This window comes from Boleophthalmus pectinirostris, unplaced genomic scaffold, assembly GCF_026225935.1.
Source record: "Boleophthalmus pectinirostris isolate CB_2022bp ecotype Guang Dong unplaced genomic scaffold, ASM2622593v1 HiC_scaffold_2, whole genome shotgun sequence".
Classification (NCBI taxonomy): Eukaryota; Metazoa; Chordata; class Actinopteri; order Gobiiformes; family Gobiidae; genus Boleophthalmus; species Boleophthalmus pectinirostris.
The window spans coordinates 12466413-12482416 of record NW_026571152.1 but is presented as its reverse complement, the minus strand read 5'-3'; the positions used below and the strand labels follow the sequence as shown (position 1 = coordinate 12482416).

At 44.0% G+C, this 16004-nt stretch overlaps 1 protein-coding gene across 1 annotated transcript; it reads left to right on the top strand.

Annotated features, from left to right (window-relative positions):
* The first annotated feature begins 6485 nt into the window (after window positions 1-6485).
* On the top strand, window positions 6486-13308 carry LOC110160328 (ethanolamine kinase 1-like). Its single transcript, XM_020924965.2, has 8 exons — window positions 6486-6814; window positions 8497-8819; window positions 8899-9057; window positions 9387-9532; window positions 9622-9705; window positions 9790-9944; window positions 11966-12039; window positions 13212-13308. Exons 1-8 carry the CDS (start codon window positions 6659-6661, stop codon window positions 13306-13308), a joined length of 1194 nt encoding a protein of 397 aa, XP_020780624.1. The 5' UTR covers window positions 6486-6658.
* Window positions 13309-16004: the final 2696 nt, after the last annotated feature.

Here is a 16004-nt window from a genome sequence, read left to right as displayed (position 1 = left end):
TTTAAGTTTTAGTTCTTTGGATTAAAGGTTGTATAGAGGATTTTCCAAGGAACGAGAAATCCAGCGACTGTTTGTCCTTTTTCAAATGTTGCGCATGCGTGAAACCACCCCCCCTCCCCTACAGCTCCTACGTAGAAACGCCTCCTCCCGCCTCCTCCTTACGCCAGAAACAGGTTTGTTTACAGCCGGTGCGCTGCACATGACTTGTAAACAACTAACTACAGTGTTGGTTAGGCAAGGCGGAGAAGTGAGGAGCGGGGGGAGCGGGTGTGCGGACATTTCGTGCGCGGACGAGAAGTGAGGAGCAGGGAGAAGAGCGGAGCAGGGAGAGGAGAGAGGAGAGAGGAGAGGGGAGCAGTGCGTGGAGATTCCGTGCCCGGAGAAGTGAGGAGCAGGGGGAAGAGCGGAGCAGGGAGCGGAGAGAGGAGAGGGGAGCGGTGCGCGGAGATTCCGTGCCCGGAGAAGTGAGGAGCAGGGGGAAGAGCGGATCGGGCAGCGGGGACAGGAGCAGGAAAGGGGTGCAGAGAAGGTTGCGCGGAGATTCAGTGCGAATGAACTAGCTACAACACGCAGCAGCAAGCGGACTCTTTCTTTGCCTTGAAAATTACGTTTTCAGACATAGGATATCGCTTTCGTGTCCTGAAAAACGTTTGTCTAGCTCTTGGAAATAAAGTACGTTTTCATAATAAGCAGAAGTGACCTGTCCAGGAGTAATTTGGCGACCAATGCGTCAGTCTTTAGACCCTTCGTCTGCTTCAGTCGCGCCATCGCTGGAATGAATCTATAAGAATCACCTTAGTTTGGCTTCGCTGCTTTTCCCCTTGTCTTCTTCTTTCAGCAATCTCAAAAACGGACTTTCTTTTGCGGCTAACTGCTCCTGGATTCTTGTCGCCATTGCAACAAACTTTGTGCTAACTGCGAGGAAGATATAGGTCAAAAAAAGCCGCTAAGAACTGTTGTTTTGGTGGAGTAAACAGCGTCTGTATGTCTTGCGTCTGTGGACTGCGTGACAGGCGTACGTAAACCACGTACCGGCGGCGCAGGCAAGTCAGTTACGCTAGAAACGTAGGGAGATTGATTGACAGCCTGTCAGCTAACAGATAACGAGGCAGTGTCGTTATCTATTGGCAAATGTTTAGCCCCACCACGTCCAGAGTTGATGAATTTTTATTCTCTTTTTTTTGGTCATCATAATTACAAGGCTACTGCACCTCTATAATGCTATCATTGACAATTTGAAACAAAAAAAAATCCTCCATACAACCTTTAAGTCTTGTCAAGGCATTTTAAGAGAAAAAAATAGCATATTCACAGTTTTGTTAGCCTACACAAAATATCACAAGAAATATCGTACCATAAGCTGTAGATTGTGAAAATATCGTACCGAGAGATTTGGATGTTGGTACATCCTTAATTGTGAGCCTCCCCACCATATCGTGAGATTTTCCACGATATCACAGTAAATATTGTACCGTGAGGTTCATACTGTGATGATATCGTATCATGAGACTTGGATATCGTTACACCCCTACTCACAGTTACATCTTTTTTTTTATGAAGTTAGACAAATTGTAATACACAAATTAGTAGGCAATTTATAAAAGGAAAAAAGAAAGAATACAATGACATTTAGATGAAGAAAATCAGGCCATTTTCTCAGTTTTCTCAGATTTTGTCAGAGTTACGACCACCAGTAGAATCCAAAAGGAAGTCGTCATCCACATGTTTCCAAACGTCTTCCGGTTTTGTGACATAATTGTGATTAGAGCCCATACACATATATGTAAAACATCCCCAGAATAACCTCACTGCAAAGTATCAATTCTGTCATTTTAGTTTGTTTACATTATGGTTATTACATTATCTTCTTTGTCCAACCAGGGAGAAAAATTATAAACTTCATCAAAATTACAAAACCAGTCAAATCAAAACTAAAATCTCAAGACTAATGATGTTAATTGTGTTTTAGAAAAATGAGTACACAAACGTTCATATGCAGTTTAAAGTCAGAAAAGTTTGAGAATTGTAGATTTTTGAGTCCGAAAGAGTTTTGTTTTCGTGGTAAATTTTTAAAACTTTTTGCTCTTTTAAGCCTGAACTTATCCATATTTCATTTTCCTCACAAAGGAACGATTTCACAAAGAGATGGACCCCACAGACCGGACCAAAGACCAGGACTAGACCCAGAACTGGACCAAAGACCCCCCTTAGACCCCCTTGGACCAGAGACCCTCCGAGACACAGTGCAGAGTCCAGCCCTGGGGTCAAATCCTGTCAGACATAAGAAGGGAAAAGAGAAACAAAGACTGAACCAGAACTAAACCAGGACTATAACAGGACTGGATCAGGACTGAACCAGGAATGAACCATGATTTAACCAGGACTATTAAAGGACCAACCAAGACTCAACCAGGACTGAACTTGGACTCAACCAGGATTCAACCAGACTGAACCAGATCTAAAACTGTCATACATCAGGTCTGAACCAGGACTAAACCAAGACGACGACTATAATCAAACTAAATCAGAATTAAGTAAGGACTACAACAGGACTGGACCAGGACTGAACCAAAACTAAACCAGGACTGAACCAGAACTAAACCAGGACTAAACTAGGACTAAACCAAGACTAAACCAGGACTGAACCAGGCAGGATTACAACAGGACTAAAACAGAACTAAACCAGGGCCTTAGGGACCAGAGCTGGGTCTTTGTCTGGACTTTGTGGCTCATAAGAATTTAACCAAAGAACTTTGACTCTCAGAGGGGCCCATTATTCTGAGAGTGAAACAAAACAAGAAAAGTTCAGATGCCCTCCCATCTTCCTGCATCCCTGTGTGTCAGATGCCCTCCTTACCTATATGCCTAATGCCCTTCCTGTATCCCAAATGCTGTCCCTGTGTGTCAGATGCCCTCCCATTTTTGGTTTTCTGGTCTATTTCATTTCTCACACATTTTCCTCTGAATTGTCTGGTTTTGTTTCAAGCATCTTTCAGTCCCGGTGCGGTCCGAGTGTGATCACCAGGAATTACCACCGTTTACCGACAAATCACACAGAGTTCACCTTCAATTATGGAGCGCTGAGGGAAATGTGAGTCTGAGCAAGAGACAAAAGAGAAGAGCCAGAGGAGCAGACAGAAACCCACCCATACACAGGGAGAACATGCAAACTCCACACAAACACAGACAGAATATGCAGGCTTCTCACAAACACGGGGAGAACATGCAAACTCCACACAAACACAGGGAGAACATGCAAACTTCTCTCAACCACAGGGAGAATATGCAGACTTGTCTCAAACATGGGGAGAATATGCAGACTTCACAAAAAACACAGTTGGAATATGCAAACTCCTCACAAACACAGCAAGAATATGCAGACTTCTCTCAAACACTGGGAGAATATGCAGACTTCTCTCAAACACGGGGAGAATATGCAAACTCCTCGCAGCCACAAGGAGAATATGCAGAGTCCTCGAAAACACAGGGAGAATATGCAGACTTCTCACAAACACAGGGAGAATATGCAGACTTCTCTCAAACACAGGGAGAATATGCAGACTTCTCTCAAACACGGGGAGAATATGCAGACTTCTCTCAAACATGGGGAGAATATGCAGACTTCACAAAAACACAGTTGGAATATGCAAACTCCTCACAAACACAGCAAGAATATGCAGACTTTTCTCAAACATGGGGAGAATATGCAGACTTCACAAAAACACAGTTGGAATATGCAAACTCCTCACAAACACAGCAAGAATATGCAGACTTTTCTCAAACATGGGGAGAATATGCAGACTTCTCTCAAACATGGGGAGAATATGCAGACTTCTCTCAAACACGGGGAGAATATGCAGACTTCTCTCAAACACAGGTAGAATATGTAGACTTCTCTCAAACACAGGTAGAATATGTAGACTTCTCTCAAACACGGGGAGAATATGCAGACTTCTCTCAAACACAGGTAGAATATGTAGACTTCTCTCAAACACGGGGAGAATATGCAGACTTCTCTCAAACATGGGGAGAATATGCAGACTTCTCTCAAACACGGGGAGAATATGCAAACTCCTCGCAGCCACAAGGAGAATATGCAGAGTCCTCGAAAACACAGGGAGAATATGCAGACTTCTCACAAACACAAGTAGAATATGCAGAGTACTCGAAAACACAGGGAGAATATGCAGACTTCTCTCAAACACGGGGAGAATATGCAGACTTCTCTCAAACACGGGGAGAATATGCAGACTTCTCTCAAACACGGGGAGAATATGTAGACTTCTCTCAAACACGGGGAGAATATGCAGACTTCTCTCAAACATGGGGAGAATATGCAGACTTCTCTCAAACACGGGGAGAATATGCAGACTTCTCTCAAACACGGGGAGAATATGCAGACTTCTCTCAAACATGGGGAGAATATGCAGGGGAGAATATGCAGACTTCTCTCAAACATGGGGAGAATATGCAGACTTCTCTCAAACACGGGGAGAATATGCAGACTTCTCTCAAACACGGGGAGAATATGCAGACTTCTCTCAAACATGGGGAGAATATGCAGACTTCTCTCAAACACGGGGAGAATATGCAGACTTCTCTCAAACACGGGGAGAATATGCAGACTTCTCTCAAACACGGGGAGAATATGCAGACTTCTCTCAAACATGGGGAGAATATGCAGACTTCTCTCAAACACGGGGAGAATATGCAGACTTCTCTCAAACATGGGGAGAATATGCAGACTTCTCTCAAACACGGGGAGAATATGCAGACTGCCCTCAAACACGGGGAGAATATGCAAACTCCTTGCAGCCACAGGGAGAATATGCAGAGACCTCAAAAACATGGGGAGAATATGCAGAATGCTCACAAACACAGGCAGAATATGCAAACTCCAAGGCTCAGGTGACCCAGGGATCGAACTTCTTGCTATGAAGCATGAGTGCTAACTAACCACTTAGCCACTGTGCCACATTTTGGAATTTTATTATTACATTTTCGAAGCTCAACTCAAATGTTACTTTGAAAGAACAATGATGATAAGTGATTTTTTTATTTTTTATTTTTTTTGTCCAAATTTCAATTGATATTTTGCAGCTGATGTCATCAATATAAAGATTCAAAATTTTATTGTCAGAATTAGATTTAGAGCGTCAAACAAAATACCAAAAGTGCAAAATAAAAGCACATAAATAATACATAAATAAACATAAATAAGGCCCATCTAAACAGCAGGACAACAATGACCTTCAGAGCAGCTCATATGTAATAAACAGTGACAACATATGTAATAAACAGTGACAACATATGTAATAAACAGTGACAACATATGGAATAAACAGTGACAACATATGGAATAAACAGTGACAACATATGTAATAAGCAGTGATAACATATGGAATAAACAGTGACAACATATGGAATAAACAGTGACAACATATGGAATAAACAGTGACAACATATGGAATAAACAGTGACAACATATGGAATAAACAGTGACAACATATGGAATAAACAGTGACAACATATGGAATAAACAGTGACAACATATGGAATAAACAGTGACAACATATGGAATAAACAGTGACAACATATGGAATAAACAGTGACAACATATGGAATAAACAGTGACAACATATGGAATAAACAGTGACAACATATGGAATAAACAGTGACAACATATGTAATAAACAGTGACAACATATGGAATAAACAGTGACAACATATGGAATAAGCAGTGATAACATATGGAATAAGCAGTGATAACATGGTGTATGTAACAACGGTGTGAGCAGCAGCATCAAGGGCAGTATTTCAGCAGTAAAGTCTATCAGAGGGATATACTGTCACATGTGCACTTTTAATGTCATTATGCAACAATGCAAAGTCCAGTTCAGTGTTTTGTTTTGATAGTATGCATCTGATGTCATCAACATTTCTTGAGGTTGTGACCCTAACTGAAAGCACTACTCTGTCTGAAGCTCGGTTACTCAAGTTAGACTTAATCTGATTTTTGTTTTAGCACAACCTGACTTAGTTGGACAGGGCCATGAACACTCATATTGATTACAGACTGAAATGTTCTCTTTAAAGTCACTTAGTATTTTTTCTTAAGTTTCAGAATAGGTGTGTGTGTGTGTGTGTGTGTGTGTGTGTGTGTGTGTGTGCGCGCGTGTGCGTGTGTGTGTGCATTATGTCACCATGGTAACTGCTGGACTGCAAAGTATTAATTGGAGGGGCTGTATAAAGGGGCCTGCTCCTCATGTCAGATCAGACCGGACTGACCCAGGTCCAAGTCCAGTCTTAGTCCAAGCCTGAACTTTTCTCCACTTTTTAGTTAAACGTTAAACTTTGGACAGAAGCAGAAGCAGAGAGAGCATTGAACTTGCAATCCCCTCCTACAGAAACCAGGAGGATAGAACAGTTTCAGATCAGGTTTAGACTGGGATTTGGACCGGGGTTTGAAAGAGCTTTAAACCAGGTTTAGCCCAGATTTTGACTACATTTAGACTAGGTTTAGACCAGGTGTAGATCAGGATTTGGGCTCAATTTTCAGGTTTAAGGAAAGAATCTGGAGAAACTGGAAAAACAGGAGGATTCCTCAGGCTTCATTTGGTTTCTGAAGCATCTGTGATTCATTTAAACTTCTACTACAATGTCGAGACTTTTGGAGGAGATGGAGATGGAGCTCAGATGTTCTGAGGTTCCTCATGTGGATCTGGAAATAAATGAAGAGGAACCCAAATCTGGGATTTTAGAACTTCTACAGATCCTCAGACCAGACTGGAGTCCAGAGCAAGTCCACATGAAGGTGAGGACCAAACCAGAAACAAATCAGGATTAAACAGGAATGAACTGGACTAACCTAGGTCTAAACCAGGACTAAACTGAGAATGAATATTTGCAGGTGCTCTATAATTCTCTATAATCTTTATATTGACACTCCACTACCTGCTTGTCTCCACTGAGATGTAATTGTTTGACCTGGAGTGTTCCACAGTAAGACATTATCGATCTCACATTTATTCTATTCTTTTTGGAACACTTGCATTCTTTCTATAAAATAGATAGACAGACCTGGTCTCACTTGTCTCCATGGACACAAATGATTTAACAGTAGCTGTAGTTGTGTTGATGTGTGGTCTGCAGTTTGAGAAGACCTTTATTATTAGTCAGTTTGTCATGTCCAAAACTCAAAATGCTCTGCTCCACCTTGCTGTGATGACAGTAAGTGATAGTTTTAAACAGTTTTATTTTAGTCTCAATTATTTAACTACTTTACTCTATAATACTCTAAAACAGGGGTGTCAAACTCAAATTCACAGAGGGCCAATATTAAAAACTGAGACTAAGTCAAACTAAATATTTATTGAAAATTTCAACAGCATCTGCATGTTTTCTCTTCTTTTGTAATGTTAAACCTTTTTCTTATTAAAAATAAATGTTTAGTAAAAGTTTTGCTTAAATATTGAATCCAGAACAAGTGTTAAATAAAATAATAACAAAATTTTAAATAAATAATGTCACTATGGTCTATGTGTAGCCAGCAGGCCAGCTCTAATACATATATGATATGATCTCGTGAGCCAAATATAATTATATTGCGTTCCAAATTTGGCCCCTGGGCCTGAGTTTGACATGTCTGCTCTAAAATAACTTTAAGATGACACTTTTATTGTAGTTTTTACATTCTGTACAGTTGAAAAATTCAATAAAATGCAGTCTCAGTGAGGCTAAATTTTAAAATAACAGCTGTGTCAACAAATCAGGACTGAATTTCTAGGGCTGCATTTAAAAGCACAGTGGAACACATCCTGTTTTACCACATGACATCATAAGGTGGAACAGAGTGGCCCTTTAAATATATCTCCAGTCCATTATGTCAGCTGTCAGAGGAGAGGAGGAGGAGAGGGGAGGAAGGAGAGAGGGGGAGGAGAGAAGGAGCTGTCAGTGGGACATAATGTACCTCAGAGCGCCCCCTGCTGTTGCACCATCATGTCAGAATAATGAGAGTTTAGATCAGAGAGCAACTGATGTCCTGAGAGAGAAAACAAAACTCAACGATTGTAGAGAGGGAGGACAGAAGAGAGACTGAGAGGAGAGAGAGGGGGAAGAAAAAGAGATAAAGAAGACAAGTGAGAAAGGAGATGGAGAAGAGAGAGACAAGACATTGAGGGGGGTTAAAAAGAGAGAGAAAGAAAGAGGGAGAAAGATAGGAGAGAGGGGTCCCCTGTGGGAGGAAGATGGAGGAAAAGAAAAAACTGAAAATAGAAGTGGGGGAAGGAAAGACAGGAGGGGGGTGTCCTGTGGGTGGAACGAGGAGAAAATTGAATATTATCATGATCAAGAGAAAATACATCATAGAGAGAGAGTTGGGTGTTAAAACATTGCTACTGATGTGCCCTTAGGCAAGACACTTCACTCCAGCAACAGTCCTGGTTTAGTCTTGGCTTGATCCTGGTTTAGTTCTTCATAAACTAACTTTTCCCTCAGTCTTTTACAGAGGGGATCACAAACCGTCTGATTGGTTGTTTTGTGAGACCAGTCCAGAGTACAGACAAGAGACTGGACCAAAGACCAGACCAGAAACCAGTCCACAGACCAGACCCGGACTCGGACTGTGTCTTGGTCCGAATCTTTGGCAGGCACACAGACCTGTTTGTGGACCGGTCCAGGGAGGTCCAGATGGTCCGAGTCCTGCAGTCCAGAGGCTGTGGTCCAAAGATCTACTGCAGCTACAGGAACGGTATCAGCTATGAGTACCTACACGGGGAGCCACTGAGCGACCGCCTGCTCACGCAGCCCCAGATATACAGGTCTGACCTGGGACTAAATGAGGACTACATCAGGACTGAACCAGGACTAAACCAGGTCTAAACTCTGTGTGGTTTTCAGATTAGTTGCAGCAGAGATGGCGAAGCTTCACTCAGTTCAGTTGAAGAACTTTGAGTCCGAGGAGCCGGTTCTGTGGAAGAAGATGGAGCACTTCCTGAATCTCATTCAAACAGGCCAATCAGAGGAGAGTCACAACAACCACAGCCAATCAGAGAGCAGGTGAATGATGAAGAGCATGATTCTTTTCGTCCAAATTTGTGCCCTGGTCTCTGGTCTTTCTAAGGTCTCTGTCAATGTCCGTGTTCTAGTGTGGCCTTAGTCCCTGTTCTGGTCTCTGGTCTGGTCTTGTCTCTGGTCTCTGGTCTTTGAACTCTGGTCTATGTCCTCTGGTCTTATTCTCTGTTCTGATCTCTGGTCTCTGGTCTCTGGTCTGGTCTCTGGTCTCTGGTCTCTGGTCTCTGGTCTCTGGTCTCTGGTCTCTGGTCTTTGGTCTCTGGTCTCTTGTCTGTGGTCTCTGGTCTTAATCCATGTTCTGGTCTCTGATCCAGGTTCTGGTCTGGTCCGGTCCCGGGTCTTGAGGTCTTGAGGTCTGAGATGGTTTTGTTAAAGTCCAGTTTGAGTCAGCTCCAGTCTCCAGTGGTCCTATGTCACAATGACCTGCTCACCAAGAATATCATCTACAACAAAGAGAAAGGTACTACAAATACTACAAATACTGCATGTGAAACTACTACTACTTCTTCAAATATTACTGTTATAATGTTACTCCTTTTTTTTTTGCAGGAACAGTGAAGTTTATAGATTTTGAGTATGCAGACTTTAACTATCAGGCCTTCGACATCGGAAACCATTTCAACGAGTTTGCAGGTATTTAGAATTTCATGTGTAAATATGTTGGCTGTGAATATATAAATGAGCTCATGAATATGCAAATGTGTCCATGCTGGTCAGGAGTGAGTGACCTGGACTACAGCCGGTATCCAAGTCCCGGACTACAAAAGGACTGGATCAGGGCCTACCTCAAAAACTACAACCAGGAAACAGGAAGAGAGGTCACTGAGCAGGAAGTGACACGCCTCTACATCCACGTCTGCAAGTTCTCATTGGTCAGAAAACACTCACTAAACCTGCCCACAAACCAGAGGGGAGGGGCAGAGGGGTAGAGGAGAGGAGCAGAGGAGAAGGACAGAGGAGAGGAGGAGAGGAGAAGGTCAGAGGAGCAGTGGGGAAGGTCAGAGGAGAGGAGGAGAGGAGAAGGTCAGAGGAAAGGAGGAGAAAGTCAGAGGAGCAAAGGAGAGGGTCAGAGGAGCATAGGAGAGGGTCATAAGAGAAGTGGGGAAGGTCAGAGGAGAGGAGGAGAAGAGAAGGTCAGAGGAGCAGAGGAGAGGGTCAGAGGAGCAGAGGAGTAGGTCAAAGGAGCAGAGGAGAAGGTCAGAGGAGCAGAGGAGAGGAGAAGATCAGAGGAGAAGTAGGGAAGGTCAGAGGAGAGGAGGAGAGGAGAAGGTCAGAGGAGCAGAGGAGAGGGTCAGAGGAGCAGAGGAGTAGGTCAAAGGAGCAGAGGAGAAGGTCAGAGGAGCAGAGGAGAGGAGAAGATCAGAGGAGCAGTAGGGAAGGTCAGAGGAGAGGAGGAGAGGAGAAGTTCAGAGGAGAGGAGGAGCAGAGTAGAGTAGAAGGTCAGAGGAGTAGAGGGGAAGGGCAGAGAAAAGGAGGAGATGGTCAGAAGAGCAGAGGATGAAGAGGCAAGGGTCAAAGAAGCAGCAGAGAGGGTCAAAAGAGCAGAAGATGAAGAGGAGAAGAGTATGGGGTCAGAAGGAGCAGAGGAGAATCACAGAGGAGGAAAAGATGCAGAGGAAATGGTCAGAGGAACAGAGGAGAGTTGGGGTTAGGGTTAGTTATATTCTTCTATTTTGTTTCAGTCATTCTATGACTATCAGACCTTCCTAAAATTTGCTCGTTTCTTTTTGTCTCTTTTTCTCTCATTGTTCTGAGGTGAAATTGAAGTAAAATCACCAGGACTTTTCCGATCGGTGTCACACATAATGGACCAAGAGCAGATCATTTCAGACGGAGATGGAAATATTGTTTTATGAAAAGTGAAACTGTTCTGCTCAAACAAGACTTTTAGAGACAAAGAGTTTTAGTCAGAATCATCTCTAAATGGAAGAGTTTGATCTGCTACAAAATGTGTGGAAAAGTGAAAGGTTTTTGTCAAATGTTTTTCAGACTTTTGTCCATCTCATATCTCAAGAAAACTCACTGAAAAATTGAACTGAATGAATGTAGTCAAAATTATTTGAATTTTTATTTGATTTTAGTTAGAAACATATTTATATATTATTTAATTAAGTATTCTCACATTTAACTTTTTTTCTGAAATTGAAGTCTGTCAGTATGTAACAGGGAGGGCATCGGGAGTACTTTCTTGTCTCCATGGAGATATTATTGTTTTTTCTGACATATTCCACAGTACAATGTTAACTATATTTGCATTAGCTTTTTTTTCTCAATTACACTTGTTCTTACTGCTCAGAAATGCCTTGAAAAGTATAAATTATACTATGAGCAGGCTCGCCTCTCCACAGATCTAACTTACAACTTGGCCTATATGAGCCAATGTGAAGATAAACACAAAACTGACTCTTGAACATTAAGTCATGTTATAATCTTGTTACCTCCTCAGAAACATACTCAGAGTTGTGTTTGTTTCATTCACATGCTTGAGTAATCTTTTATTATTAGTCTGTCTACATCTCCAAAGCTCAAAATGCTCTGTTCCACCTTGTGATGTCATGAAGTGGTAGTTTTCAAGTTTAATTCAATAGAGGTTTGCAATTCCAGGGCTGAAATGATCCAAATGATTCTAGTGAAGATGTATGGAGTTTAAAAACACAGTGGCACAATTCCTGTATTACCACATGACATCACAAGGTGGAACAGAGTGTTTTCTGTTTGAGAGAAGAACTCAACCTAAATATGCAGGATTTGTGTGTTAAACATGTTTGAATGAAACAAAAAACTCGAGAACCACTACAACATAGATCAGAAAATAGCCTAATGCTTGAAGGTAAAAACACACCGGTCATTCACAGGGAGGGCATCAGGAGTAAATCTGTGTTCTGTGTTTCAGGCCTCAAACTTGTTCTGGGGCATGTGGGCGGTTCTTCAGTCCCGGTTCTCATCCATAGACTTCGACTTCAGAAGGTGCTCTCTCTTATAGAATTTTTTTTCACTTCCGATATCAATTTCAATACTATAACTTTAAGTATCTGCCTGTGACCGATATCAACCGATACAAGTGCAGAGACTGACAAACAGCATTTATTTCCCTCAAAACAAAAGTAAAATAAGACAAAACGGACCCAAATGTGTTATGTAACTGTATTTATCTTTGAGGTAACTACAGAGCAACTTTGTGTAAATAAAGGTTTAACCATTAAGAAACTTTCTGGGCCAACTGCAACCTGTAAATAGTCTTATTACATAACTTTATACATCCAACCAAGATATCGACTGAAGCAATATTTCCAATCCATGAAATTTCTTAGGATCGGCGCCGATATCCAATACCAGTATCAGATCGGTACATCCCTAGTTAGGTTATAAATAGAGGATAGGTTAATAGTTGTCTCCTGGCTTTGCTGACTGTCAATTGTCTGGTTACATTATTTTGCAGATCATTTAGTTTGAAATAAGAGGTCATTTGGGTCACAGAAAAAAAATGTTTTCAGAGATGTTGTGTTCACTGCCCTCGGGACATTTCAGTGCCATTAAATCTTTATTTCTCTGATAAAGTACAGTTTAACTACAGGCTTCTCTTCCTCCTTCTCTCCTCCTCTCCTCCCATCCTCTCTCCTCCTCTCCTCCCCTCTCTGTTCCCTCTCTCTCTCCTCCTCTCTCCTCCCATCCTCTCTCCTCCTCTCCTCCCCTCTCTGTTCCCTCTCTCTACTCCTCTCCTCCTCTCTCCTCCCCTCTCTCTCTACTCCTCTCCTCCCCTCTCTGTTCCCTCTCTCTCTCCTCCTCTCTCCTCCCATCCTCTCCCCTCCTCTCTCTCCTCCTCTCTCCTCCCCTCTCTCTACCCCTCTCTCCTTCTCTCTCCTCCCCTCTCTCTCTACTCCTCTCCTTCCCTCTCTGTTCCCTCTCTCTCTCCTCCTCTCTCCTCCCCTCTCTCTCTCCTCCTCTCTCTCTCCTCTCTCTCTCTCTCTCCTCCTCTCTCCTCTCTCTCTCTCTCCTCTCCCCCTCTCTCCCCTCTCTCTCCTCCTCTCTCTCCTCCTCTCTCTCCTCCTCTCTCCTCCTCTCTCTCCTCCTCTCTCCTCGCATCCTCTCGTTTTACCTTCTTATTTGAAAGTCTGTGATTAAAGTCTGCTTTGTTTCAGTTATGCTGCAGCAAGACTGAATTTCTACTTTGAGAAGAGAGACCAGTATTTGGACCTAGACCCGGACCTGGACCAAGACTCAAATCTTTGTGAATAAAAAATATCTGTCAATATTTTTTCATCTTTGAAAATTGTTTTAGATTCCCAAAGAAGAAGAAGAAGAAGAAAAAAAGCCAGTATGTTTAAATGTATCTGGTGCAGAAATGACATTTTTCACAGTGTTTTAGAAGGGAGCGATTCCTTAAAGCTCCAGTACTGGACTTTGTAGTAAATAGTAAATAGTAAATAGTGACAAAATCAGACTGTCATCATCTGAGTAAAACATTTTAATCACAACCATAAAAGAGCCACACATTCTCCATTTATACTGTGTTTTCAGAGTTAGAGGTGGAGTGCGTCCCACCTGTTCATTTCCTAAACTGTCTCTCACCTCCCCAGGTGTTTCCTCATCTCCTACCTCCCTGGGTGTTTCCTTGTCTCCTAAGCTCCTCTCCTCCTTCCCCCTTTCTCTCCATCCCCTTTGTCCTCCCTCTCTTTCTTTCTCAGAGCTCTGCGCCGCCCCAAGGCTGTGTTCTTTCATCGTGCTCACAGTTAGAACATATATTTATATATAAAATATCTAAACCTCATTTACAGTAGTCTTTTTGATGTGGGTTTTGTCTTTTCTTTTCTTCATAAACGTCGATAAAACAGAAACGCCTGAAGTTTAAAGTTCACATCTGAGTTTAGACCAAACAGAAAATTGATCAGTGATAAAACACGTTTGAATTACGACCAATAAGAGACACAAGAACAAAGACAAAATTCTTATATATTATATAAGAAGTGGAGACAGTTTGTTACTCTAGTTATTGTACTGAATCAGTAAAACTGATCATAGATGCTGGTCGTACAGTTCATTGGCAGAGCTCGTCCGCAGTGAGCACACTAAGATCCTGAATCAGGCTCAAGAGATGGTGTTGTGTTATTTTCAGTGGCCTTTGAAAGAAAAAAAGACCTGATCCATTCAAAATACACAAACACATGTGTACAGAAGCCTGGAGTGGACAAACTATTACATTTTAATATGTGACATTTGTCAAAAGTCTTTTTGTTATAAAAACAAATCAAAGTTAGGGTTGAATGAGGCATCTAAAATCAACAGTGTACAAAACAATGAGAAACTATAAATATTATAGATGAGACTCAGATCTCCCCTCCTTGAACCGTCACCTTATCGTGGTGGAGGGGTTTGAGTGTCCGAATGATCCCGGGAGCTATGTTGTCGGGGGCTTCATGCCCCTGGTAGGGTCTCCCAAGGCAAACAGGTCCGGGGGGACGGGTCAGACGAAGAACAGTTCAAAAGTCCCATATGATGATGTCCACTCAGAAGCCAGTTACGTCGCCCGGATTGGCGTCACCGGGGCCTCACCCTGGAGCCAGGCCTGGGGTGGGTGCTCGTCAGCGAGCGCCTGGTGGCCGGGCCTTCCCCCATGGGGCCCGGCCGGGCTTAGCCCGAAAGACGACGTGGGGCCGTCCTCACGTGGGCCCACCACCCGCGGGAGGAGCCATATGGGGCCGGTGCAGAGAGATCTGGGCGGCAGTCGACGGCGGGGGCCTCGGCGACCGGATCTCCGGACATGGAGACTAGCTCTGGGGACATGGAATGTCACCTCGCTGGGGGGGAAGGAGCCTGAGCTTGTGCGGGAGGTTGAGTGTTACTGACTAGATATAGTCGGTCTCACCTCCACGCACAGTTTGGGCTCTGGAACCCAACTCCTTGAGAGGGGCTGGACTCTCCATTTCTCTGGCATTGGCCTTGGGGAGCGGCGGTGGGCTGGTGTGGGCCTGCTCATTGCCCCACTGTGCGTTGGAGTTCACCCCGGTGAATGAGAGGGTCGGGTCCCTGGGGACAGGTCTCTCACTGTGGTGTCGGCCTACGGGCCGAACAGCAGTGCTGAGTACCCGGCCTTCTTGGAGTGCTTGGGAGGGATACTAGACAGTGCACCAACCGGGGACTCCGTTGTTCTCCTGGGGGACTTCAACGCCCACGTGGGCAGCGACAGTGACACTTGGAGAGGGGTGATTGGGAGGAACGACCTCCCTGATCTGAACCCGAGCGGTGTTTTGTTATTGGACTTCTGTGCTAGTCACGTTTTGTCCATAACGAACACCATGTTCGAGCACAAGGGTGTCCATAAGTGCACGTGGCACCAGGACACCCTAGGCCGGAGGTCGATGATCGACTTTGTAGTCGTGTCATCTGATCTCCGGCCGCGTGTCTTGGACACTCGGGTGAAGAGAGGGGCTGAGCTGTCAACTGATCACCACCTGGTTGTGAGTTGGGTTTGCTGGCGGAGGAGGAAGCCGGAAAGACCTGGCAGGCCCAAGCGTGTAGTGAGGGTCTGTTGGGAACGTCTGGCGGAGCCCTCTGTCAGAGGGACTTTCAACTCACACCTCCGGGAGGACTTTTCCCGGATTCCGGGGGAGGCTGGAGATATGGAGTCCGAGTGGGCTTCATTCTTGGCCTCTATTGTCGATGCAGCTGCTCGGAGCTGTGGGCGTAAGGTCTGTGGTGCCTGTCGCGGCGGCAATCCCCGAACCCAGTGGTAGCACCGGAAGTAAGGGATGCCGTCAAGCTGAAGAAGGAGTCCTATCGGGCCTTGCTGGCTCGGGGGACTCCTGAAGCAGCTGACGGGTACCGGCGGGCCAAGTGTGCTGCAGCCCGTGCGGTTGAGGAGGCAAAAACTCTGAGCTAGGAGGAGTTCGGGGAGGCCATGGAGAAGGACTATCGGACGGCCTCAAAGAGATTCT

Excerpts from the sequence above, each read along its gene's own strand:
- LOC110160328 (XM_020924965.2), top strand. The coding sequence starts at position 6,659 with ATGTCGAGACTTTTGGAGGAGATGGAGATGGAGCTCAGATGTTCTGAG. Across the intron at positions 8,820-8,898 it reads ACGCAGCCCCAGATATACAG|ATTAGTTGCAGCAGAGATGG; the intron begins GTCTGACCTGGG and ends TGTGGTTTTCAG. Across the intron at positions 9,706-9,789 it reads CCATTTCAACGAGTTTGCAG|GAGTGAGTGACCTGGACTAC; the intron begins GTATTTAGAATT and ends CATGCTGGTCAG.